Source organism: Megalops cyprinoides, chromosome 7 (genome assembly GCF_013368585.1).
Source record: "Megalops cyprinoides isolate fMegCyp1 chromosome 7, fMegCyp1.pri, whole genome shotgun sequence".
NCBI lineage: Eukaryota > Metazoa > Chordata > Actinopteri > Elopiformes > Megalopidae > Megalops > Megalops cyprinoides.
In genome coordinates, this window is record NC_050589.1 from 15,051,020 (window position 1) to 15,077,772 (window position 26,753).

Here is a 26,753-nt window from a genome sequence, read left to right on the forward strand (position 1 = left end):
ACATCCTTATTCTAAACTACACCAAGAAATACAAATGTACATGTATGTCTGGATGTGTTGAAAGGTTCATGTGCAACGTGGGTATTTGTCATGCTACATCCACACGTGGCAGCCTGGAGAGCTGGAATGGCCTGTGGCACAGGAGGAATCTGCTCTTGACATTTAATTCTGTTTTAATTAATCCCCCTTCAGAATTCCTGAATGAATGTTCATATCAAATGACTTGCTTGAATGGTTCCTCCGCAGGGTGGATTGGTTTGTTGGCTGGCTGAGGCATTTGGTGCTTAGGTTGAAAGGTTGTTATCAGCAGTCTCATTATAAGAAATGGATATTCTAGAATCCTTTGAGGGATTAACGTGATTTTGGGTTCTGTCACACTGTCTATAACACCATATAGTCCATTCTTCATTTGGGAGAGATGCATTGTGGGGAGCAATAACATGAAGCAGCCAGACCAATGCACTCTCCATTTTCACACATTTCCACAAACTATTTAGTAGCTTTGTTGGCTTTCAAAAAAAGAGAAGAAATTCGCTGTAGTAACAGTGTTAATTCTCTAGTCTCTATATATGGCTTGCTGTTAACACATAGTTTCTTATTTATAAGTTCATTAGCAGGCACTTTAACCAGGGTGTACTGACAATGTCATCCTAAAGCTTCCATACATAGTATATTTACACACTTACGAAGCACTTCAGCAATGGCTGTGTCCCACATTACACTACTGTTACACCAGAAGCTTGCAAAAAATGAGTGCTAATGTGTGTCATTAAAGATGACGTCACACGATAAGCAGACACTGGCACACAATGTGAAAGAACTGATTTTAGGCACTTACAAACTTCTCACAAATCATACGCTCTCCAAAAGTCATGGTACCATAGAGCTATTCAGACCAATAACCACATGATAGAGCTGTTAGGCTTGTTTTTTTCCCCTAGTTAAGCTCTCTGACCCTCAGACATGAAATACACGGCAGCTTTAAAAGCCTCCACCTCTGCGTAATCCATGTCTGCTGTTGTGTTTCAAGCATAATTAGTTCCCCCATTATATTAGATTGCTAAGTGCTTTATGGAGTCAAGTGCTTATATACATTATTTTGAAAAACTGCAAAAATTGAAAATTGCATGTTTACAACCTGTATTTTGGACCAAGATAACCCATACCAAACTATTTATTCAACCTTGGATTGGACAATTACAATTACAAGAGAAAGGCAAACATTTTATGGCTTTTTACACCAAAAAAGTAAGATGACATCGGGTGGAACTCCAAGGCTCAGTCCAAGGCACAGTCCCAAAGCAGAAGATGTCTTCATGGATCAATCAATCAATCAATCAATCAATCAATCAATCAATGACCATTCTGCTACACTAAGGTCATGTCAGGTTTACTCTTAGAGACCAGCATCCAGCAGTATTGATCTTGGATCTGCCATTCCAGCCAAGTCTAACTCCACCCAACTCATACAGTCATATAAAACTAAGTCAGGTTCAGTAATGAGGGCCACTATGTCAGGCTTTCAACAGGAGGTTATCTCCCCTTTTCATCACAGCTAATCCCCCACACCTCAGCATCAAGTCTGCCAATCAAATATGACAGGAGTGGTGGGGGGCTTGGTTTTCAGGATGAGCCAAAAGCAAAAAAAGGCAAAAAAGAAACATTTCTTGGGAGGCGATATGTAAAGGGAAGGGTCGAATACAAGACTGAGTTTTCCTACCTTAAATGGCTGTCTATTATTCATAGTCTAAAGACTCCTCCCCAACCCATGCTCCAAGTATTTCCAATATCTCCCTCTTAATAAACTCCAACTATTCCTCTATGCCACCCTGTTCTCTAAATATCGCTCCTCTCCTGCCTGCATTCAGGTCATCACTACTGACTGAAAGCCTCTAATCCTACAGTCATTCACAGTGCATGAATCCCGTTCTATCGCTATTTAAGGCAAAGACACAGCATTGTGTCCCCCCCTTGTTTTGGAGCACCCAGGAAGGGTGCTCCAGAATACTAATCCCTATCCAAAAGCTTATGTTGACATGGGACACCAAATGTACCGCACCCTCAGGAGGGTTTGATCTCCTGGTGTAGTGGATCAGTAGGCAGGCCTGTCCCCAGATGGCGACGTGGGCCAGTGTAACCTGCCAAGACATCTCTGTGTCCTGCGGGCCTCACATGATCCTTCGTCCTCCGTGTCCCTGGACACCTTCTCGGGCTGCATTCCTTTCTTTCACTCAAGCCCTGATCCCCGGCTGTCCCTCAGGCCCAGACCCGACACGCGTCATCACGGGAGCTCAGCGAGAGCGATTCTGCAACATGACAGCGCCCATTCTCCACGCTGCGCTCAAGAGCCCTGATACACACAACATTGTCAACAGCCTGAGGTGTCGGCTGAATTCGGTGGCTGTCTCACGCACTCACAAACACAGAGAGAGGCACACACTCAGGAAAGAAGATACGCTAAGGGTACTGTAGGCCACGCCGACACACTGCAGTTATGGTCCTCGTCACTTTGCTATCCCATGACAATTTTTCCACATGCAGATCACACTAGTAGATGCAACAGCCACTGTACAGGCTATATCAGCTCATTTATCAAGGTGCCATACAAGAAGATGCATCTGATATAGTTCAGGTGATACATTCGTCCTAGTTATGAAAGGATAGCTCCTGTTGCAGATGAGGATAGAATCTGCCTGGCTGGCACTCTGGAACCCATCAGTCAGGCCCCGGGTTTGTTTTTAGTCATGAGGGAGGAAGGAATTCGCTTCGCCTCAGCCGTGTTGCTGCCGTCACAGCTCCAAAGCCATCGCCGTGACAACGCTGCTGTTTTGAGCAGTTGGCAGCTTGGCCGGGGGGTAGCGGGCACGGTGAAAGCTATGTCAGCCATCCCCGCCATCTCGGCCGAGGCCGACCAATCACACGCGGACGCCTCTCCCCCACCTTCTGCTCCGTGTTTATCTCCGGTGCTGATTCCGGGCCAAGGCCGCCAGCCCGCAACGCGACGGTGCAGGAGTAGGAGTCCCGCGCCAGGGCCTACGCAGCACAGCTGCTTCTCTGTTTCCATTTCCCTGGCAGCTTTTTCAGAACTGCCTCTCTCAGACATGGCACTTCAGGGCTATGCTCCTCTGTACTGCTGTGACATCAGTTCACCTCTTTTGGTGACAGTGGCAACCCAAGAGCCAGAAGGAGGGAGGGAACTTACCTTTAAACTAATAACTGGCTTGAACCAGTTTGGATTTTTTTTTATGATTAACAAGCTTGCTAATGTAAACAAAGATCACCCAAAAAGCTGACTCCTTTTTATTTGTGTCTGATATTGTACTATTGCAGTACCATTGCACACTTTGCAATAAGTTATAAGTTCTTCAGTTGTAAAAATATTGTTTCCATGGACTTTGGAAGTACATTAATAAAAACGATACGAATGAGTCACCAAAGAATAGCAAGAGGAAAATTTGGTGTAAGCATATCCGGTTTGGCCAGGGAAAGATTTACTTAACTGTAACTGAGAAAATTTTTGAATTAACCACACCCAGGTGTGGGCAGACATTGCATTTCTTCAGTATGTATCAATCCTATTGCCATGGTAATATGGAAGTAAGGGGGTATGACTCACGCATGTTCCCTGTTCATCATGTTGGTGCTACTGCCCATCACCACCTACACGGTAAATACTAAATACTAACCAGGACCTCTACCTCAAGAACTCTTACAAAGGCGGAATGACAAGTTTTAGTTTTGTAGATTTAATTAATATTAGTGCAGTTAGTTTGGGGAAAACAGAAGTACTGTCTTACTTCACCTCATGAAGGAAAAAAAGGTCACTGCCCATTGTGTACAATTCTAACAAAGAGACTTGGTTGCATTAAATGATTTTGTTCAATTTTAAATTAAAACCAGGTGTCTATCATTACAGTTAAAATGATTTCATGGGAGGTGCTAAAAAACAACAAAATAAAATGATGTACAATCAGGTAAAAAGGAATCAGCAGCTAATGGGTGATTCTTATTTGAACTGGCATATGCTTGTTAATCGGTCAAATAATTCAAAACCCATTGAGGATAATTATCAATGTGGGAAACAGTAAGTTCTCTGACCTCCATAACTGTAGCTCACCAACCACCACTGCTTATTAAGCTATTGGAACTTTTCCAATTCTCATTACTTGAGCTGCTGGAATATTCAGGACTTATTAAGAGAGCAGGTGGAATGTTCAAGATTAAGCGAACTTTGCTGGATATTCACTGCCTTACACAAGTAGGCTGAAACTGATAAAATATTAAAATATGGAGAATGCAAGCAATGTGAATTGTCTTTTCACAAAATATTGAAACAGATACGAAAGTAACGATAATGATACTCACGTTGTCCCAGTGTCTGCTTTCAGGAAGGCCTGAATGACCAGAGGTAGCTCAGACTTCACGATGTACAGGTAGCTAGACATGGCTAAACGAGAGCAGAGAGACAACAAAGGTGATCAGAGACACAGCCGTGAATCTTCAGCTCTGGATACTTTCTCCCTAACCACATCTATCCAGGATTAGCTTGCATATCTCTAATTCTTCCCTAGCCATTTTTTGTAAAAGGTGCACACTGATAAAGGATCAGTGATTGAGTGAAGAATATATCTTTTCTAAATCAGTGACACAAAGTGACAAGTACAGTTCAAGGTACAGATAGCAGTGGCATTATTGTGCACTACACATAAAAATAGTAAGAAATCACAAAAATGTATACATGTACTTGCTGTGAAAGGACCAATGTATATATACAGTAAATAAAGGAACAATGTATACATACAGTAAATACTAATAACATATAGTGTATTAAGATATTTAGAAGTAAAAAGAGTATTATATTGAAACATATTTTTAATCCTATATTATCATCACACCTTTTACATGCTCAAAACATTTTCAGTGCTGAACTAGGGCCATGTTGGGTAAAAGGTGCTGAGGGGCTTCTATGTCATTTCATGGGACATTTGCCTGTTACAGTGCAGAAGAATGTGGCTGTGTCTTAAAGAAACAGGCACTCTTACTGGAGTACCTGTTTCTTTAAGACACAGCCACCCACTCTCACTATCTCAACAGTCTGAGGGTGTGATACCGTTGATCGCCAACAACACAAACACAGAAGCTGCGTGCCAAATGGGCTGCTGGTCTTGGCTCTCACCCTCCCCGCCCTCTCACTCACAGAGGAAAAGAGTGAGGGAATTTTCTGGGAACAATATTGTGGGAATAAAAACCTCTGGGGAAAAAAAAGAGGGCTTCAACCCTAGCGATGCTGATAAGGAGGGCACAAACCCCTGTGAAAATGAATCAGCAGTTTGCTAACTGGGACGATTAGCATTTTTTAAAGGCGAACTCCATGCATGAGAGGGGCGGGGTCATGTTAGGCACTGCTGCCCTGGCTGAGCGAGTGCCTTTACCTCCAATGTTCTGCAGAGTGATGGCAATCCCAGCGGCCATCTTCCCAGGTGTGCCGAAGGCCCTATAACCCAGCTGCTCATAGGCCCGGATGCCTGGAACAAGAGTCTGCATAGGTAAATTCACCGACGCCATATTTCTCCCTGGTACTCTGTACCTGGGAAATCCTTATCAAATACTGGAATATAGGATCAAATATCTGCATCCTCATAATAAAAAAATGTAAAAACTGTTGAACCAAAGGAGCGCTGAAACAACACACTGGACAGTAAAGGCACACTGGAATTGCCTTGCTTCCCATCATGCCTTGTTCCTTGTCTGGAACACCACCCACTTACCCACAATGCCAGAGGATTTGAGCAGCAGATGAATGGAGTAAGAGGAGAGGGCAGCCACTGCAGAGAGGAGGAACCTATAAGAGGAACAGAAACTGTGTGTTTAAAGGATTCGCCTCACAGTGCATCCACTCTGTGCCCATTACCCATGACAGTGAAACAATCAAAGTAACTTGTGTAAAATGCAGCACTTAACAGAAAGGACAAATCAGGCTTTACACACAGATAAACTGGCCATCCACCGCAATACTGCAGATGCATAATCAGGATATAATTGGGGAAGGAAATATTTATGAGACTTTTGTAGAAGAGTCACAAACTCATACTAAAGCAGGAAAGCCAATAAAACAAATAGGACAGAAACGGCATGATCGGGATCACCAGGCGGAAGGTAGCCACAGACATGGTGAAACCTGCCCCCGCATCCCAGCCCTTTGCTTCCGTGCAAAGACCGCAGTCTGGACCAAAGGAAGAAAAACCAACTCTGCTTGCTTTCTTTGGGAGGGAGGCCTGGTTCCGCCAAGCTATTTTGGTTTTGTTACTCCCAGCAACAGACACTGAACCAAGCCCCGTTTTCACCTCAGCCTCAACTTTTTGCTGCTTTCCCGATCCAAGATCAGCTATGGAAAAGAACAGAGATGGACTCCTTTAAAAAGCCATGCGTTGCTGTGGCACAATGCAAGTGCACAAGGGCTTGCGCTGTGGCCCTGAACCCAAGCCCTCTGCATTCCTACCAGGGACGGGATGCTTTTAGATCCCTACATGAGCCAAAAAGGGCTATGCATACTTTTAAAATGTCAAAGACAACAAACAAAAGAAAAACACCAAAAAGCCTTACTCACATGCACAGACTCAGAAGTCACTCATTTCAGACTTCTTCAGTAGGCGGTAATTGTATCAGAGATGAGAAACTGGCACAGGATGTTGGGAAATTACCACAGCTAGCAAACACTCAGACTGCATACAGAGTTGCTTTCCTGTTGGAGCACTGTGCCTGTCCTAATTTCACCCTGTGGCCTTTGCTGTGGGAAAGATAAGGCTGGTCTTGCCTCCTCCCTTCCTAATTTGCCCTCTGCAAGTCAACCTCATCCCGCTATGTCGTGCACCAAGCGGCATCTCAAGTCACTGGCAGGCCATAGTCTCACTGACCCTTCCACCCCTCCATCTAGGAACAGTCTAATCCCCTTTTAGCATTTCTGAAGGTCAGTGGGCAACTGCGCCATCGTTCCCAGGCCCCACGTTTCAATCCCACTCCAGAGATGTAGCTGAATCATGGACCTTTGCAACTCACTCCAGAGAGAACTGTGGGCCCAGAGGTAGATGCCTGAAATTCCAGTCAAAATTTTAATACCACTCGGACTAGAGAAACTGTTTCTCTGGCCAAAATCGCAGGAGGGAACAGCCTGCAGAATAGAGAGTTATTGTTATGTTTGTTTGTTTTAGGGTTTGTTAGACTTGCTTGTTTTACCTTGTCTTTTGTTCTTTGCTTCATGCTACTTTCTCAGGGCAAAATGCTGACAAAGGCTTGGAGCTCACACAGAAGGCTTCTGTTCCCTTCAGGGAACAACAGCAAAGATCGAGGAGGACACAGCAGGGTTGGGGTGGGCCCAGTGGGGGGCAAGATCGTTGAGCTGTCATCACCCCGGAGCATGGACAACAGGCCCTGCACTAACTGCCCCCTGCCCACCTCTCCCCCCTCTTTCCCTCTCCCTCCCACTGCACAAGCCTTTCAGCCGGGTCACCGAGCTTTCAGCCAGGTCATTCTCTCTCACGTAAATTCAGGTGACACTGAGGACGTAGACCTCTGTTAATCCCCTTCCTGCTAAATGGAGTGAAAACACCAGGTTCAGAAATGCCCGAGTTACTGTGCAAGGACTGTGACGAGCGCACGGCACGACTTATAGTGCCACAGAGAGTGTCTGTGTTGCATGTCAGGATTGGGTATGTGTCTTCATCGGGCGAGTGTCAGCGTTAATGCATCCGCATTGCCCCCTCCAGCCCCCGTCCCCGCCGCCTGTCTATTGCAGGATAACAGAGGTGCACAGCCTTTGCCTGCTTGAAGCAGAATGAGGTTTTAAGAGCCAGCCATGTCAACTGACAAAACCGCTAAGTCTATCCCACCAACAACACCCATCTTAAATTAAACAGCTTTCCCCACAGAAAACAGTTCGGACATTTATCTAACGGATTGGGCTTTGAGGCAATTTCTGTGACGATACACTCAAGGGTGAGTATTCAGGACTGGTGGCAGAAGATATGTGAAAACATTGGATCACAGTACTGAAAGCAGGTCAGAAAAAAAATATCCTTTACTCCAAAGTAAAGTGAACCTGTTCTCTGCGACAGCTTGGCAGTCTGTCTGCAAACAAAGCCTGATATAAACAAACGTCTGAACAACAGCTGCTGGTACAACTCCTGTAATATTATTTAAGGCCACTGGTAAACAAGTCATTAAAATTTCTCATAAAAACAGCATTACTAAGACTTACAGCATCTGACAATTTTGCCAAACACAAGAAAAAGACTCTGTACGACCTTCATACCTCTGTCCTGGTAAGCAAATCTGAAGACTACTGAGGGCAACAGAGGTTTTGCTCCGAAGATATAAAACCCCAGGGACAGTCTTGTGATCTTAATGTATTTAAAGTGTGCTGGTGTGTCCAAACACTAGACCAGGATTACATTTTCTACAACTAATTATTTCCAAGAACTTTACAAATAATTTAATGTTCTTATAAATAGATACAGGTAAAATACTAACCAGGGAAAATACAAAAGTGACATTTGTGGTGTGCTTTATATTGCTACAGTTTACACAGACTGCACTGTATGCATGTTAATGTCTGTCATTATGTGAAATGAATGTCAACTGGCTTCTAAAAAACAGTGGAACATTAAAAAGGATAATGATTTGGTTTATGTATTTATGGGTAATCCTGCATTCTCAAATATAACAAAGCAACAGGTTCCACCCAATCTGGAGTAGAAGTAGTAGAGTGGCAACTCTAACTAGAGACATCCTACACCCTGACTTCTCCTTCGCAAAACAGAGACATGGTCAAAGGGCAGCTCAGAGGAAATGGGATCTGTCCATGCCAAGGGGGCCGGATGTTCAGCGCAGACATGAAGCGTATGACAGGGGAAGGTTACAGTCTGCCTTCACAGGGCCTGTGTACCCAGGAGGACAGAACGGCTCAACGCAATGGCATGTGTGACGTCACAGACAGCTCACCCCTCCTCCAAGCCCCACCCCTTCTCCACGTCCACCTGCGACATGTCCTGCTACAGCCTGTGACGCCTGCAGTCCCTTTAGGCAGCAACCATTCCTGGATGCAGCTTTGGGTAGGGTTACAGCCAAGGTCATCGCTATTTTAGCTACCGCGTGTGCATGTACCATGTGATTCCCCTGCAACCTGCGAAAGCAATCACCACTGACACCCTCTCTTGGTGGTCTTACCGCTATGGTCCTACTGCTTAGATGGAAGGTATCTATACTTAGAGACATATTTATAACATTTTCATATTTATATTCCCTCAATTCTTTTTTCAGCCACAGCATTCTGTCTGCATTCATAGTTCACGATCAGACCATTAATCCAGTTCTCAGGTAATTCCTCTCCTGAAATGACTGCTGCAGGAGGAGGTCTAGCCAGGGCATCCAGCTGCCACCAGAGGCCTCAGGGAAAGCCTCATCCTTAGCAGTCAGAGCTAAATCCTGAAGCAGGTTACATAATGAGCCTATGTGACTGATCCAACAGGTACATTAAACACTAGACCCCGCCCTGAAAGAGCAGCGCAGCTTTCTGCGAAGAGGATTCCAGCCAGGAGCCTCCGCAGGCAAGCACATTTAAATTTACCCACTGCGCTAATAAATCACCCCAGCTCATTGAAAACCATGGCCGTTTCATAAGCAGAAATGCACATAAATTCATAACACTGGCATATCAGAATGAAATTATTACCATAACAATAAAGGCGCTCTACCACAGGCTGTCGCGGCTTCTTATTCTGCATGGAGCGCTCACCTGATTTTGCTACCAAATTTGCAATTATTTGAATGTTGCATGAAGCGTAGAGCATTACATGACAGTTATTATAACTTCCACCACCTGGATTTGACATACACATTACACACCAGCTGTGAAATTTCATCTCAGGTCGATAATAATGTCCATTGTTATCACATTCAATTGTCTACTTGGGTATGGCGACACCTCCATAGCTTCAGAAGCGCCTAGTCATACAGAATATAATTGCACGTATTTCTATTAGGTGTTAAGTGCTGGAAGGAAAAGTGAATGAAGACATTAAAAATGAATGTACAATCCATTCAGCTATCTGTCAGTGTCCAATACATCCTACACACAATATATATCTTACACACACAAATACAGACTAATTGACTTACAAGAAAAGCAGGATGCCAGTGTTGGCCATGGCATATGCCAATCCCAGGATTCCACTTCCCATGATCGCATTCCCCAGGTTGAACACGGACATTCCAAAAGAGGTCTTCCCTTCAAACTGAATGTAAGGAAATACCAAAACTTGCATAACACGCATAACGCAAAGACTAAAAACAAGACAGGTGTTTCAAGCACCTTTCACACAATAGGAATATGCAAAGACAGAAATACATAGAGTGGAATATAAACAGCTGTTTCTACGAGGCTTGTGTTAAAGACTCACATCAGTGAAGCGCATTGGCTTCTTGCCCTCGGAGTTGGGCAGGAACTCTTCGCTTTCTGCCAAATTCCCATCGCCATCCTCAAATCTGCAAGGGTTCACAGGAAAATCATGGTAACCACAAAACAGAAATGTATCTTGTAGGTCAGGTTAACCTAAAAAACGGAACCAAGAGGAGGTGGGATGGGGGTGTCATTCTTGCTCGGAACACATTCAGACTAGTATATATTTATTTATAAATATATTTATAAATGATTCATACGTTATATTATTAATACATAAAATATTAAACAATTCTGAATATAACATGATCAAATAAGTAGCATATTCAGTACACAATATTATTACATAAAGAGAAGGGATATTATTTCACAATTCTGACCAGTAAAACAATATTAGTTTTATTTCAATTATTATTGATGTCATTCATTTAGAATTCATTCAGAATTTTGAAAAAGTGACATAATATACATTGTGCGAATTCATCAATGATTGGCAGTTTTGATTGTTCAGATTGTTTTGAATATGTATCTACTGTACATACAGTACATTTTGCAAATGAAAAACTAGCCAAATGAAATCTAAACAATTGAGGGCTCAGCTCAAGTATTTGTGTGCGTAAGCCTCAGACTACGTACCTGACATTTTGAATACAATCTCTAATGAGTGGAAAGACAGAAGGTCCATCATCCAGTGAAAGCATAAAAACAACAAATATCCACTTAGCACTGTTAACCTTAAGCAGGAAATGGCTGTCACATTATTTACTATTGTGTGTAAGTCTGTAAAAATGTCCTGTGATATTTAACTAACAGAAATAATATCCTTGTATTAAAAGAAAAACTGTATCCTTGTAAACAAAATACTGTTTGAAAGGTAGAAACAGGTCAGACCTTGTTTAGAAGTCACACTCCTGGAAACACTAAATATTTGGGGGGTAAATAACTTGAAACCGAGTGCCATTGAACTTAAGAGAAAACCAACACACAAAAACACAAGGGACGGTGCTGGCTGTCATGTGAAAAAGCTTCTTTCCTATGCAGGTGGAATGGGGCCCCATGACCGCTAAACGCAGGCCCATATGTCACAAGTCACACAGGTCATACAGGCACCACAAGGACAGAGGCCCACCGGTGACGCATCAGTCACTCCAGGTCAACACCCTGACACATCATATGGAACGCGTAAAACAGATTAAGAGATACAGGCGATAGTGATCTGGGTATGAACCTGAGCACAAGCATCTTAAGCATAAGTGTGCAGTCTGAATATTAACTGTAAGCTGTGATTGAAGACCGCAGCACGGACGAGACACCAGGGCAGGGCCTCAGCCAATGACATGACATGACTAGATATAGGCTCATAGGACAGGGAAGAGGAGGATGATCGTGACTAGGTGAACGGCAGCATAACAGGAACAGCTGTAAGACCATGTAAGTGTGAATCCAGTTAAACCCAGCTGTAGAACTGGACATGTATAATGTCTGAATGTGTCACAGTATTCAGAATATCTGAAGCACCATAAGACAATGACAGGTGGCACAAATTCGAATGTGAATAGCAGTAAGAGTAAGAAACTCTATAGTGAGTTGTATTAATATGAATATGAAAATGTCAAGTTGTAAGACAGTGCAAGTTCTGGCTAGTTAGAGACATAATTAATATTAATGAGGATAGTTGTGAGAAAGTTGTGAACTACAAATGTGAATATGGATGCGGTAACAGAGTCTAAAATCATGGCTAATTGTCAGACAGCATAGGGCAGAGTAAGGAGGAGGGAGAGCATTATAGTGAAAGCTTACTGGTCCTCCTCTGGCAGAGACTTCATAGGCATGCTGATGTCATCTCCAAGGTCGTGCCCCTTCCCATTGGAGAGGATGCTCATCTCTGATTGGGCAGGCTCCATGCTCTCAGCAGTGACTCTTCCCCAAACCTGCGTGTAAGCTGTTGGCGGGGTCCTCTCTCCGGTCCCTCAACTGTCTGGTTGAAAAAGAATGGCTAATCAAAGACAAGTTCCCAACACACATGCACCAGCCATGGTCAGGTTACACTGTGCACACATGTACACACACATACTCCCATGCACACACGCACACACACACACACACACACACACACACACACACACACACACACACACACACATTTAAAACTTTGTGTTCCACCATCTCCAGGACAGTTAGTGACTGTACTCACTAACAAATTAAAAGGTGAAGGGTTTAAGAGTACAGCTGGTTTGCAGGAAATAACAGCAGCCATAACATGCATTTGCAGGTTCCTTTTAATGGGTTTCCTGGTTCTGAAAGGCCAGCACGAATTTCCTCACTAGCTACAGTGAAAGGTTCAGCTGAGTTTCTCTGTAAACAGGCACCAGAACCCATGGGGGGCAGGGATGAAAGACTACAGAACCAGCTCTGACCAGCCTATAACCGGTTCGCACTCTCACCAGAGACCTTCTGTGCCCCTGCCTTCTTTCCCTTTCCTTTCTTCCTTAATTAGGAAGGGCTTAAAATAAGGCCAGTGCTCTCCGTGCTTCAAGCCTTTCTGTAGCACATCCTCAGCTCCTTCAGCCTCCCCCCGACGGCTCTCTGCCTTTGAGTGCGGCCTTTTGCCAAATCATTATTAGGATTTGAACACCGGGTGGTGAATACCCAGTGGGTACTTTAAGAACCCTTCCCACCCTCCTCGCAGTCCTTCTCTGTTACCGGTCCCCTCAAACTCACATTTAGGTCCCACAATGCACTGTGGCTCTTCTGTTCGCCTGGCTGCAGCAGAAAACGGCTGGGACAGAAAAGCACCCCACACAATGACGCAATGTGGAGCTGCTTGCTGGGAAGGGGCTGAGGGACAGTGGCAGTACTGTACTGGCGTCATTATAGTACCTGGCCCCCCAGGGCTGCAGCTTGCCATTGCACTCAAGGGCTGAAACGGTAATCGATTGCTCGCTCTAATGTGGCCAAGGGAGGTTGGGAGGGTTGGGGTGACCCAGGGGCACCTCCGTTGACATGTGGAAAGGCTTGGCAGCCGGCAGGGTGGCCCACGCATTGCCGAGCGACCGCACTCAAGCGGAGGGCAGAGGACCAGCGTGGCAATTAATATGCCACGCATCGCTGCGCCATCGCCTCCGAAAGCGACATGTGGCACCTTTCAGCTGGTGCTGAGCAATACTGATGGCCTTATTTACTAAGGGATTTCAGCTGATCACAATAAGGGCTGCCACATTCATTTTTATTTTGGAGGGAGGTGAGCAGCTTTGCAAACATTTCACAGGCAAATTGAAAATACTACAAAGATGTGCCTGGCATTGTGTAACAACCACAATGTGTATACATTTACATTTTCATTTATTCATGTGGCAGACGCTTTTATCCAAAGCAACTTACACATGAAGCAGAGCACAACACAAGCAAAAAGCCATATAAGGCGGCAATACTCTATATACTCAGCAGTTACTCAGCAGTTACTCAGCAGTTCCTGTGTCAGTACAGGTGTTAAGTGTTGGACCATAAAGATGAAACCACCTCCGATCCCCGACCTTCTTCTCCAACTGAAATCTGCATCAGTCCAGTTCTGAGCTGACCAATGTATTGCAAGGAGTGCCAGACATGAGGTTATTCAAAGGTTATTAAAAAACAAGCTGAAGATTTATTTACAAGTACCATTATTTTTAGCTCTGGCAACAGGTCACCTGCCAGATTCTTGCCAGCCTGGGTAAGGTCGCATAGGGGTTAGAAAGACAGACCGAGAGAGCATGCCACTGTTTTACAGTAAACCAGAGAAAGACTCACACTCCAGCATCCAGTTCTGTTACCACCAACCAACAAAGTGAGCTTTCAGAACTGAAAGTGCATTTCTTGTCAAGCTCGATGCAACTGGTAGAAATTCCACTTTCTTTGGTGTCAGATGTAGATGATCAGTGCTGATAATTCTGTACATTATTCTATACAACAGGTTATATTATATGATTCATATTCATGAGTTGCTGTTCACCTGTTCAGGACCTCCATTTGGATTAACATGCATAACTGTAAACTGTCAATCTATTCCCTCCACTACTATAAAAGTAGATGAATAAAAAGGACAATAAAAATCCCCATACTCAGCTCTCGGACTGCTGTCTACACAATCTTCCCAACAGAGCTCCACAAATTGCTCAAAATTAAAGTCCTCTCAGCGCAATACCCAATCTTCTCTTTGTACATTATTTTTCCCCTATTTGGTATTGCAGTGTGGCTCTGGCATGTGCTGTGTGTCTTCATCTAATGAAATTGAGTGGGAAGGCTGTGTATTGCTGCCTTCAGCGCCTGGGTAAAGCACTCTTTAAAGATCATTGCGACTCTCCCCAGCTCTCTCTTCATCCACGACTACTGCGGGAATGATCAACCCCCACCACATCCACCCACCTAACCACCACTTCTGTGTGAAAGCTTGATTACTTTGCCTCTGAGATATCCACCGTGCCCAGCTAATCAAAGGTGATCTGGACCGTAGTGAACCAGGGAGGATTAGCTGTTGCCTAGGAGTACAAAACACCAATGTCACCGTGCCACACAGCATCGACAAAGCCCCACCCGCCAGCCATTCTGCCTCTTCTCATCTCTGTGGGGTTGCCATGGAGAACCTTGATGGAAGGACGTATCCATTCCACAAAGGAAACAGCAGAGCTTGGGTTTGACTCAGAGATTGCAGGGTATGCAAGGCAGCAAGCAGCTGTGCACAGATTATCAATTCCTCTGTCCATATGTTCCAACAACACCATGCAAGACTGAGTAGTAACTCTGGTGCCGCTGAGGTCTAGCAAGCCTTCAGGTGATATACAAGCAAATGGATCAGATTCTCTTTTAATTTTTCTCTGTGAGGCAGTTCAATATATTCAACAATTATGCATTTCTTCCGGGGCAAAGACAACTGGAAGGTTAAGGTGAAAATTGGCGATTAATTCTCCACTTCCCCACTACTCCTATAACACTTATATACTATATCACTTTCATAACTTCATCACAACTACCTCTCTCTCATGTGGGGGGTATATTTCAGTCTCCTGAAATAACCACACTGCAAAAGTTACTCACACTTTATTTGAAGGGCCCATTTATTTCATTAGAAAACACTGATGTTACTACTAATATTATGTTACAGCTTAGTAAGACTTGTTTTCTAAATACTAATAAACATATTAGACAGTTAGTGCAACACTGTTGTTAGTCTCACTTTAGTCAGTGAATAAATTATATTAAACTGAATCAATGGTAGATCCTAGCATTAATTTAAACAATACATTTGAACATGCCAGAAGTACATTGTTAAAACAATGATTTCTAAATATATTATACACTCACAGTTTGGTAACCACTAATACCTAATAACATGATCACTAGTTGATCAACATGTGCCTTTTTATTAATTAACAGTACTGTGACAGTATTAATAGGCTGTTAAATAAAGGATGGCCCAGATGTTTTTCGACACTCATGAAGACTATGGGAGGCTGAATGCTGAGGTAAAAAAAAAAATCTCAGAACTGAAGGGAGGAAGTGTATGGTTCATACTCAGAGCCAAATTTATATGTTCACACACCCATTAATCGAAAAGCCCCTGGCCAGAGTGCTTCACAGCTTTTGGCTCCACTTCAATTTATGAGCTGGATTTTTTACTTGTGGTTTTGATGGTCAATTCATTCATCTGGGCCTTGCTGGGTTTGGCCACTTGAGCACCCAGTTCCAGATTATGTCTACTGAATGTGCAAAGCCAGTTCCCATCGTGTAATCTATTCTGGGAATATGATGCTGTGGGTTTAGGGGGGAGCCTAATTTTACATGGATCAGGTGAGGACATGCATTCCAACCCCCATCCCACCCCTTTGCGTTGAGACTAACCAAGCTGGGAAAGGAAGCTTGTCTCTCAACACGTTCCCAACTTTGTTAAAAAAAAAAAAAGGTTAGTCCACTCTTTCCAAGGCACGTGGATCATTTCATTGAAATGTTGCTAGTATCTCTCTCTCTCTCTCTCTCTCTCTCTCTCAGTGTATATGTTCATGTCCTTAAACCCACACTTGCTGCAGGATTAACCCCATAACACTTGGGAGATTTATTAAGCCTTTGAAGCCATCTTTCTCTTTGCTTTCCTTTCTTATATTGGGATGCTGAGTTTAGCTTTTCTGCAATGCAAGCCACACAGCTGCACTATGGCTACAATTAGATTAAATGATCAATGTCCATTCAGGCAATGCACTTCTCTCCTCGGTCTTCATTTCTTGTTCACCTTCGATTTTCAGCCACAACCCTTAACAGCATCATCACAGCACCATTACACTCTTATTCTTGCTCATGCCTCCCATCTTCCTATGTGTCTCCCAACCGCAACTAAGGATGCAACATAGAACAAGTCTAAAAAATCAAAAGTCCAAGGTAAAAAATCAAATCAAGGTAAAATCACCAGTCATCACTATTTTATTCTTTTACGAGCAACTTTTTAATCTAATTCACATGAGGGGGGGATTAAATTTTTGATTAGTTGATTTAAGTTTCAATTACACCCAGAATTTGAATTACAGAATAGTCATTTTTCAATGGTCGTCAAATCAGTCACAATGCAGCTTTCATTAAAGCATTCTTGTAGTACTGTGCCATGCTGCAGTTCTATGGTGGAGTGTTAAGCATTCAGGCGATATTGATAAACTGTTAAACTGATTGATCACTTACAACTGATTTGATCTTTCAAAAAAGAAAACAAAAGGTGAGAACTAACAACTATACCATCTGTGTTGTTTTTACTGAAAAATCATTCCCTAAATATACATCTGGTATTTATATCAACCATCCACAGAAAGAGGAGTAATAGCTGGCACAAATGGGCCATTAGACAATCTCCTCCTCCAAGTAACACCATAATCACTAAAATTCTGTTACTGAGGATGCAGAGGTGGCGGCTGGCTGGAGGCATCAACAGATAAGTCTGTCTGCCAATGAGATGCATACATCACTGGAGAAGTTACTCACATTTCAAGCCTGAAAATGTGAAGCCACACCTATGAAGAAATCTTCTTCTAAAGAGGACCTAGAAATTCTGTAATCCCATTACATGCAGTATTTTTGTCACAGCCGCTGTTGGGGAGGTGTTGGAGGAGGGCTGTAACTTCCTCATTTTTCAGCCATTCTGATGCCCCATTTGCAGCACTGTTTGGTCTGAGAATCATTTCTGCAAAGATGGCCTGTCTGGAATCTGTGATTCAAAAAAGACCTGGATGTCACTCAAGTTCACACTGAATCACTAAATGTGATGCATTTATAGTGCTGGCTGTACATGCTGTGCTTCAGTTAGGCAGACCCCAAAAGGGACACTATGTACAGGTACACTTGGAGCAACACTGCCCATACAAAAAGCTGGCTATGAATGCCATTCATGTGATAAGACAGCAGGACTGATGAAAACTTCAAAAGACCACCTTAGCCACAGGTTGCTTGCTGCATTCAACATGCTTTTTTCTCAGCCCACTTCAGATATAGTCTTCACTCCCAGTTACTTTCCACTTGGATTATAAGGCAGGCAGCCCCTATATTAAATCATATACCAGCTGCTGCTGAGGACAGGGAAATTCAACCAAATTTGGCACCCTTCCCCTAACCCCCTTCTCCCCCTTAAAGCAACCCTCAGCACATGTCTGCCTCCTACGGGCAGAGTGCGGGCAGTCAGGGAAGAGATGACAGTTAGTAGATTTCCATTTTTCTTCAGAGTAAACACAGTTAATCAGCTTTATCGACCCGCTCTGGAGTCACTGGTGCCATACAGGCATTTCACAAAATTTCGTCAGCCTAGTTTCGAAGTGGGCCAGAGCGAGGGTCAGAATCGGATGCCGCTGATTGGTCCAGCCCAACTCGACTTAGAGTGTGGCGTCAGCAAAGTCCACGTTCAAGGATTGCCACCAATGGGCAGAATGAAGTGCCTGTCACCATCAGTGGCACATGCAATGTGTAACTCATTCTGTCAGCCTAATGAAAAAGGAACAGCCTGTGCCAGGTTGTCACGGTAATCCAGACATTGCAAATGTGGGTGTCGGCAACAAAGTGAATCTTTCCTCTTATGCTGTAGCAAAAGCCTGCTTCTCAGAATGGTTCCAGTGACATCTGCAATTACATTTTCAGTGTGTAAGTTATGTTTTGGAGAGAACATCTGTCATAACTGGGAAATGAACCCCAGCAATTTCAGTATCAGCTTGAAGTGAATGAAAATTAAAGAAAGAAAATTAAATCAAAAGAACATCAGAACTGGGAAATCCTCAGGGGAAGTGCGTAATTGGACAAACCAAGCATCAGGTGTCATTACAAAACAAAACTATAAATCCTTTATACACACAGCCAAACATTTCCCCGGCTTTATTTCCCTATAGACCAAGCCTAGCAATGTTTCGAACAGCATAAATCATCAAGGTTCTGCCATTCTAGCTGAAGTTCAGATTTAATTGCTTCACTTTCCCTTCAACTTTCTGCCCATGCCAAACATGCCACACTCCGCACCTCACCCGCTTCGGGGAGATTCTCAGTCATTATGTAACATGTTAGGTATGCAGATACGTAGGCAAATGCACACTGTGAACTGAATCTGAAAAAAACCTACATTGAACATAAGCAGACACCACATCCATCACCTAAAAACAGGTCCAGTGAGAACCGCTATACATTGATTCACTGTTAATGTGTGCGTCTGCAATCAGCATTCTCACTCGTTTCAATTCTTTTACCCCTCCTTTTGAAATTATCAATTTGCAAAGGAGCACTGGAGTGCAAAGAATGCAATCCTCAAATACACTCTCACTTCCACAGCAACAATTTTTCACAACATAATTGCACCAGGAAAGCAATAGGGGGATAAGCATATCTCCCTGGCACTGTCTGAGTGGCTTTTAGGAGATTTTACGACCTCAGGTGTGATAAGGGAACCCTCACTGACAAAACCCACCCTACGCTGATGGAACAAAGCCACTTGTGTTCCACTGCCACAGACTCTAGGTCATTGTCAGTGAATGACACAGCTCAGTCTTGAACCCAGAGACACACCAGCACATCCCAGGTTTTAATTGTTTTTTGAAATCCACCAGCATGGCTTCCAAATCATCACTGATCCCTCACAGATACTCTCTATTGCCAAAGTCTTTCAGGATGCAGAGGTGGAGGCACAGAGGCAATGCAACTCTGGGCCACCGAGGAAGCCTCTATATGTCGGTGCGTCCGGGACAACAATGGGAGACCAGTGTTTTGGCCCAGGCCGTGCCAGCTGCAGATTACCCTCCATCATGTGCCCGTCGATAACAAAGGAGCACATGACTGCTTCCTGTCACCGTACTCTCGTGATCGCTACTCTTCACCTCCACAACAAGGGGGAACCTCACGGTTCCGCCACCCTCAACCAATCATCCCCCACCCTGTGCTCCCTGCCGGTGCTAGGACCAAGAAGTTGGGAGCCTTCCACCTCACTAAAGCCTCCAGCTGCCACTAGCAGTCCCAAGAGACACCAGCTGAAATCCTGAACCAAGAAGTCATAGGTAACACTGTCAGATTGTTACAGCCTTGTCTTTGAGACAAATGAATGTTCACACGTAAGCCCTGCTTACAGTATCTTGGCTCACTCTCGTGCTCGGCTTGACCGAAACACCTTTGACCCTCAGGATTTTCCGCTCACTTGGATGACTGTATGTCCCCTAGCAAACACAGAGATCCAACAACAAAAACAGATCTCCACTCAAGTCCTAACAAGTGCAGCTTTTTTTCCGGAGAAGGAAATATTCTACACACATTAGAGGTATTTAACAATGCTCACTACTTTGTTCAATTACAATTGTAAGCAATTTAACACATTAAATTCAAGGGCTGCCAATGCTGCCAGTTGGCAGGAAGTAAGCCTGCAATGCAGTGTGAACAACAAAGCTCTCATAAAATTTTATTACAAGTAATTGTTAGAAAAATTATCATTTTGTTTCAAAACTCTACTGCTAAATGACAAAAACAGTCAGCCTCTTATGTGTCTTTTTTCATTGCTATTGGTCAAAATGAACAATCAATGTGAACACATTTCACATTTTTTGCTGCTAGCATGAATACAATGGTAACTTGGAGAAACTAGAAGTGTTTACGCACACAACACAAAGGTTAATATTGCATGCAATTACATATCAAATATAGTGTTGCTCTTGTGTTTTTAAAATAAAGCTTAACAAAACTATAATACCAATATTGATTTTGAAATAGTTAGTTGGTTTTAGAAGTAGAAGGGAGAACTTCAACATTCTAATGAGACCAACTATTTGATTATTAGAGATATGAGAGATTTAAACTATTTGATTATTTGATGTAAGAGATCTCATTAATTGATGAAATCTCTCATCAATTACACTGGTGTTCATTAGGAGTTTGATTCTTCATCAATATTCCTGATGAAGAACATAAGAATTCTGCATGAAATAAGACATTAGTTTACAGTGTGAGTTCACTGATCTATTTTTGCAGTAATTGTTTACACAGACAGAACTGAAGTTTCATACACCAGAAAGGCAGGTTTGATCATTTGAGTATCTCAGAGGGTATAGAATATTTTACAATCAAATCAATCAAAAGGCACAGCCCTAGTTTAAAGGCTCATCAGAAAGAGCATGGTAATGGGGCAGAAAATATTCTGTAGTCCAGGTAAATATAAAAAATTGCTAAAACATTTTGGACACCCCAATTTTACAAATCTGCCCTTATTAAACGGGGTGATTCCTCTTGCAACATTATTTTACCAGACCCTCCTCCATGAAAGAGCGACACTTCATGAGAAGTCTGTGAAAATGTTGAACTTTTGAAAAAAAACAGACAAGGGGATTTTCACTCTTTTCAAATGAGATTAAACCAAGGACAAACTTGGGCTCAAAGTGACAGTTTGATGAAAAACCAGGGGCTCTTAATAATGGCAAAGTCACTTTTCACCAAGCCATACTATGCCACTGGCCATGGGGGGACCCTTAAAACTGAACTCTCATACAACCATGTGGAGCTGGAAAGATTCAGCCACGGGAGTCAAGGAAGCAGTCTCCCCTTGCTTGAAACATAAGCCGAGATGATGAGCTAAGGAAATTACAGGATGTTACTGATGCTTCTCAGAGTTACAAAAATGTTGAGGCCTTCACAAGATAATGTTAGTACGGTGCTTTCGATACCAAACGCGTTGGCTCATTCATACTCACCAGCTCTGTCAGACGGAGCCTAAAATAGCCTGGCAAACTGCGCATTAGTCCCAAAGGGAGATTCACAATTATGCTCCAGCATGGTAGCAGTTTGTTTCTTCTGACAGGGAGCTCGTCTAGGTTTGCACATTCGGGTTGCTATGAATTTGGCTCTATTTACCTTGTGTAGCACTCATATATTCACAGTTCTCTGTAAATGCAGACAACACATTGAGAGATTCTTAATCTTGTCAAATTCATTTTGAGGATTCACTAAAAAATATATTTTGATTTTTTTGTGATTTCAAAAGCATTATGTACATTGAGAGTCACGGTGCAGCCTTGTTTCCATTATATATCCATGACCCATCAAACAATCACTGTGCCTGTAGGATTTCTTGAGTAAAATGTAACCTCATATATAATATTCTATCTTTAAGAATGTCATAAAGGCAAATACTGCTAAATGATGACTACTAAATCAGAGGGGATTTAAGCTGTTTCATAAAAGGTTCAGTGATCATCAGCCTTTTTGCTAGGTAGAAATAATAAATCATTGCCTTCCACAGGCTTTGCAGAGAAATGGCTTATGTCGTTGAAAGGTCTCTAAGGAAGAGGATGCTCCTGGGGGTGGATCTCATGTAAAGTGAGCCAGCATTAATAGCAGCTTGTTTATTTTTCTATCCTGCATGATCAAGCTAATATTTCAGGCCCAAACTAGGATTGTGTTGTAAGAAGGCAACTGTTTGATCATAAATCGAAATACAATGAAGTAAAACTATTCACTATTGTCAGTACATCATTTGTCATGCAACAACCACTTCAAAATCAACACTCCTCAAAACTTTGCTCCATTAAAACAATACTGTTTTAAAGACACTCTTAACGTTTTCCTCTTTAGTAACTAACCAGTCATTTAACAGTCTCAGTATCTAAATGAACAGCAACATAAGAAAACCTCATCAACCTATACTCAATTATAGATCCCAAAAATGACAGACAAACACAGATTCCTTTCCACAAACAACAAGGAGAAACACATCAATCCAGAAGGCATTCAGTTACAGGGGAAAAATACTGGCCAAATAAACTTGCTATGAGAATAATTTCATTATTTAAAAACTCACTCACCTTTATATGCATCTAGTTCGATAATATTTGAGAAGGGGCCTTGCAGTAAATGGTTTTTCATTCTTTTAAATTTCTACCTACACAGCAAAGGCAGAGCTGGACTCACTCCGCTCTGCTTTGGGGAAAAACTCAAGAGGTCATAAGGTGATATGTGCATTAGGACTAGTCACACTCCAGTTGCAAAATGACATGACGCACTAAAAACACTAAAAAAAAAGGTCCCAGGTGAATGGCCGTTGAGTCAAAAGACACAAATAAGGACAGCACATGACAAGGTCAGGTTAAATAGTACTTCTCAACAGAGCCAATCAAAGGTCCAGGATAATAATAAATGCACATGCAGAGAGTGGACACCATGAGCCATTGGCACTGGAGCTATTCAAGGTATTGCCCTGACTGAACAGCACAGCTGAACTTAACGTCAAGCCAAGGGCAGATCCAACTTCCATATTTCTAATCACATAGATATCATGCGCGCTTAATGAATTCAACCATTCATGCGTATTGATGACTGGCCATTGTTCCCTTCCTCAGTTTCCTGTACACATAACCTGCGTGGATACTTGTGTTTACACACAGAGCACAGACCAGTGCTATATGCAGGGAAGTGGAGCTTAACCGATGTTGCAAGCTCTCCCTGAAAAATCTGAATGACGCATTCAAACTCTGTCCAACCATTCACTGACCCAGGCGGCCTGCCATTTACCAAAAATAGCAATTTAGGCCAGTGATTGACTGGCCTAGCATTGCACTCATTCCACACATCCTACCCACCCAAATGGAAGGCAACACAATGCCAGCTCGGGGCACCGAGCGCCAGGTGAGCTGTTTAGTGACTCCACCAGGAGCAGCCCTAATTCCCTGCGAGGAAGGATCAATCGCACCATGACCGATGAGCACTCCAACAGTACGTATCTCATTAAGTCAGGCGACATTTGCGTGGTTGTGACTCACACACGCCACTCCTCAGTTAAGCTCCTATAGATGCTGCCATTCCCAACATTGACATATAGTGAATCTGGAGACAGCTATCATGCTGGTCTGTGTTGGTGACCCACCTGTGGTTTCAGCAGTCCGGAGTGAAAAATGGCAAACCTTGGGCTAAACTGACAATTTAAACTACACCTGCCAGATTTTTTGGTCTTGCAACAACACAGCTTCTGATTGAGCTTAAACGCTGACCTTAAAGTGGTCCACCATCCAGTTACTGGAGACCCTACAGCTTCTGCAGCCTCAGTTGCTGGACAGACATTTTGCACCATGCAGAAACCTTGATGCCTAAAAGCCTTACATCTCACCGGCAATTAATGGGCCATGCACCAACTTCAAACCCAGACATTCCTTTTAATAAGATGCTAACTACTGATATGCCTCCCCCCAAAGCAAGCCCCTATACAGTATTTTCAAAAATAGTTGCCCACAACTGAAAGTCCCCTGATTTTGAAGTATGTACGAGGGATTAGTGAAAGAAAATTTCCATTTGCACAAAAAAGGCCAAAACTGGCTTACTTGTTTACCGAATATTTCTGAAATCTTGCCCCATCTACGATTTATCATTACAGCTGAAATGCACTCTGTGGTTTCATAGTACAACATTTATAGCGAACATTTCTCTGCGTTTAACATAATTAGTCTGGTTTGAACTGATACAGAAGTTCAAAGTTGCTCGATGTGGTTTCTCGCAACGTTTTTAATAGTAGCCCAATACTTGGACAATTTCAAAGAATCACGGAAAACCGGAAGTTTCCCCGATGTATCATTAAAATATAGTGACGTGAAACTCCAGTAGTTCTTTTAAAGATTAATCTTTAAATTCATTCATTAAGTTCATACCCTCCAAGAAATCCGTGACTCTTAGGTCAAGAGACCACTACCTTTGCCCATTTCATAAAATGCAGAGGGGAGTTTAAATTAGCTTGCGCTTTGGTGTGGGACATGACTACGTGACGGGAAAAGTACAGCGAATTCCACGTGGTCTTGGATCATGTTTCAACGAAGTAAAAACTAAATGGAAAAAAAAAAAACATTACAAAACACTGATGTAACTTGGGGAAAAAATAACATTTATCTCACAGAATAGCCTATAAATCACAGCTTGGCCAAACAAAAAACTAAAGAGGCATTCGACACAACTAAATTTGTAGACAAAACTATTTCTAAGACAAAGCAGTAATATAACGAAACAAATATTGAATTAAGCAGACTGAAATACATGTACAGCACCATAACATGTGGTCTTAACATTCAATATAGAAGCAGACTATGTAAGAAAAAAATAAAGTGGACATGTTGCTGTTCCAAATGCACAGGAAATACACTGTAACATGTTTTTTGAGTCTACGCTTCAGTTACTGAACACACGTTGTATTATGCGACGCAAGACTTTTCATGGAGTGAAAATCGTGCTGTTGGAGAGAATAAGTGTAAATTTCAAAACTAAAGACACGGAGCGCCTGTCACAGACCGCGAACAGAGCACATGGTTGTGACATTTGTGCTTCGCCATAGTAAGTTGCAGGTCGTAGGTTTTTATCATGTTGTGGCAGTACCATGACACTGACGAAGAACACATCGATTTATCTGCAAAGAGCAATAAAAGCCCAGAGAAGCTGTAAAGGACAACCCGAAACATAATAAACGAAAGCAACAGGAGATCCGTAGGTATTGTTCCAACAACTTGTGAATGAATTACGATCGATTATTCATTCCTTGGTTAAAGTTAAGTCTCAGATTTAATAGAATTAATGTAATTGTAATTATAACACAGCAACATAAACCATGTTGGCTATAAAGCCAGCTTGCTATTTGCTTACCAGTCAAGGAGAAACTGTGCCACGCTAGATTGAATTAAATTCCTCGATTAACGTCGTATTTTCCGTCTCTTTACTTTCGTTCACCCTCTTTCCTGTTTTTATGGTTTATTTTATCTCGGATGATTTTTAAACTAAAGAAATCGATACAGCTCTATAAATACCCCTTTCGCGATCGCTTAGTAATTGTCTTTAGGGAGAAGAACGGTATTTGTAAGGGGTCTAAAGCAAGACCATGGGGGTCGTGCTGTTCCGCCTCCTGCGCTCAGCCTCCAATCAAAAGATCCCGTTTTTATACATCCTCCCTAGCGCGGGTTTAGAGAAAGTAGACTGTGCTGCCAAAGGTTGGAGGTGGTCTGCAATGAGCGGAGAATGGGGTATCGCATGAATCCCTCAAGGGTATTTAAAGACATATAGAAGCTATTTGCCAACGTTCCTGGGAATGGTCAGACTTATTCCAGCGTGTCGCATGTCTCAGTCTTACGTAATAATTATCCTACTATTTGTCGAGGAACAGCAACAGTCATTTTCAGAATTAAGATTTAAAAGGTTTCATTGATGGCATTAATTTGGGAGACATATGTATCATAGCATATTATTTATGGATTCTTGATCCATGCACAATTAAGTTGGGAATATACTGTATTTCAGTTGACGGCTGTTTGCTGTTTCCAGCATTTTTTTTATTCCTTAGATTTCTGACCGTTGATTTTGTCCTGTTTTTAAAAATCCATATCAAGGATACCAAAGGGACATGTTTGTAATCCAGATCTTGTCATTTTTTGCAGTTTGCCTGCAATAATATTTCTCGGTGATTTGTAGCGTGCCGTACATCCTCACTGCTGTCCAGCAGTTACGATATAGTGTACAGTCGGTGCAGTGACTAGAGACATGACAGTTCCACCTGCTTGCCACACACACGCGCGCATGCACGCACACACAGACCGTGATAGTTATCCAGTCTTATTTTTCAACCTACCCAGCCTGCATTATCCAAGTCCTAGTATAAACCAGCTGGTATCTTTGCACCACACCCCTGATGTTGTATTGCCAGATGATGAATTCCATGTGTAGCCACACAGCTGCAGGAATGAGCACATAGCTGACAAAGTCCAGCTCCATCTCGAACATGCGATGATGTGGGATTGTGGGGTAGCGTCCGGCTGCC

At 42.8% G+C, this 26,753-nt stretch overlaps 1 protein-coding gene across 3 annotated transcripts in view; it reads right to left on the minus strand.

The window, feature by feature from the left end:
- The window catches only part of slc38a3b (solute carrier family 38 member 3b), a 35,504-nt gene extending 9,659 nt beyond the window's left edge, over nt 1-25,845 (minus strand). The window contains exons 1-7 of one of the 3 annotated variants that reach the window (XM_036533764.1): nt 25,589-25,845; nt 12,254-12,427; nt 10,455-10,539; nt 10,174-10,289; nt 5,769-5,842; nt 5,433-5,525; nt 4,366-4,447 (exon numbers count right to left, since the gene is read on the minus strand). In XM_036533764.1, coding sequence (XP_036389657.1) covers nt 4,366-4,447; nt 5,433-5,525; nt 5,769-5,842; nt 10,174-10,289; nt 10,455-10,539; nt 12,254-12,357 — 554 coding nt within the window. In that variant the 5' untranslated portion in view covers nt 12,358-12,427; nt 25,589-25,845. Of the gene's footprint in view, nt 1-4,365; nt 4,448-5,432; nt 5,526-5,768; nt 5,843-10,173; nt 10,290-10,454; nt 10,540-12,253; nt 12,432-22,776; nt 22,904-25,588 lie in introns of those variants that run through there. The other 2 variants (XM_036533762.1, XM_036533763.1) reach the window with 2 other exon arrangements.
- Nucleotides 25,846-26,753: the final 908 nt, after the last annotated feature.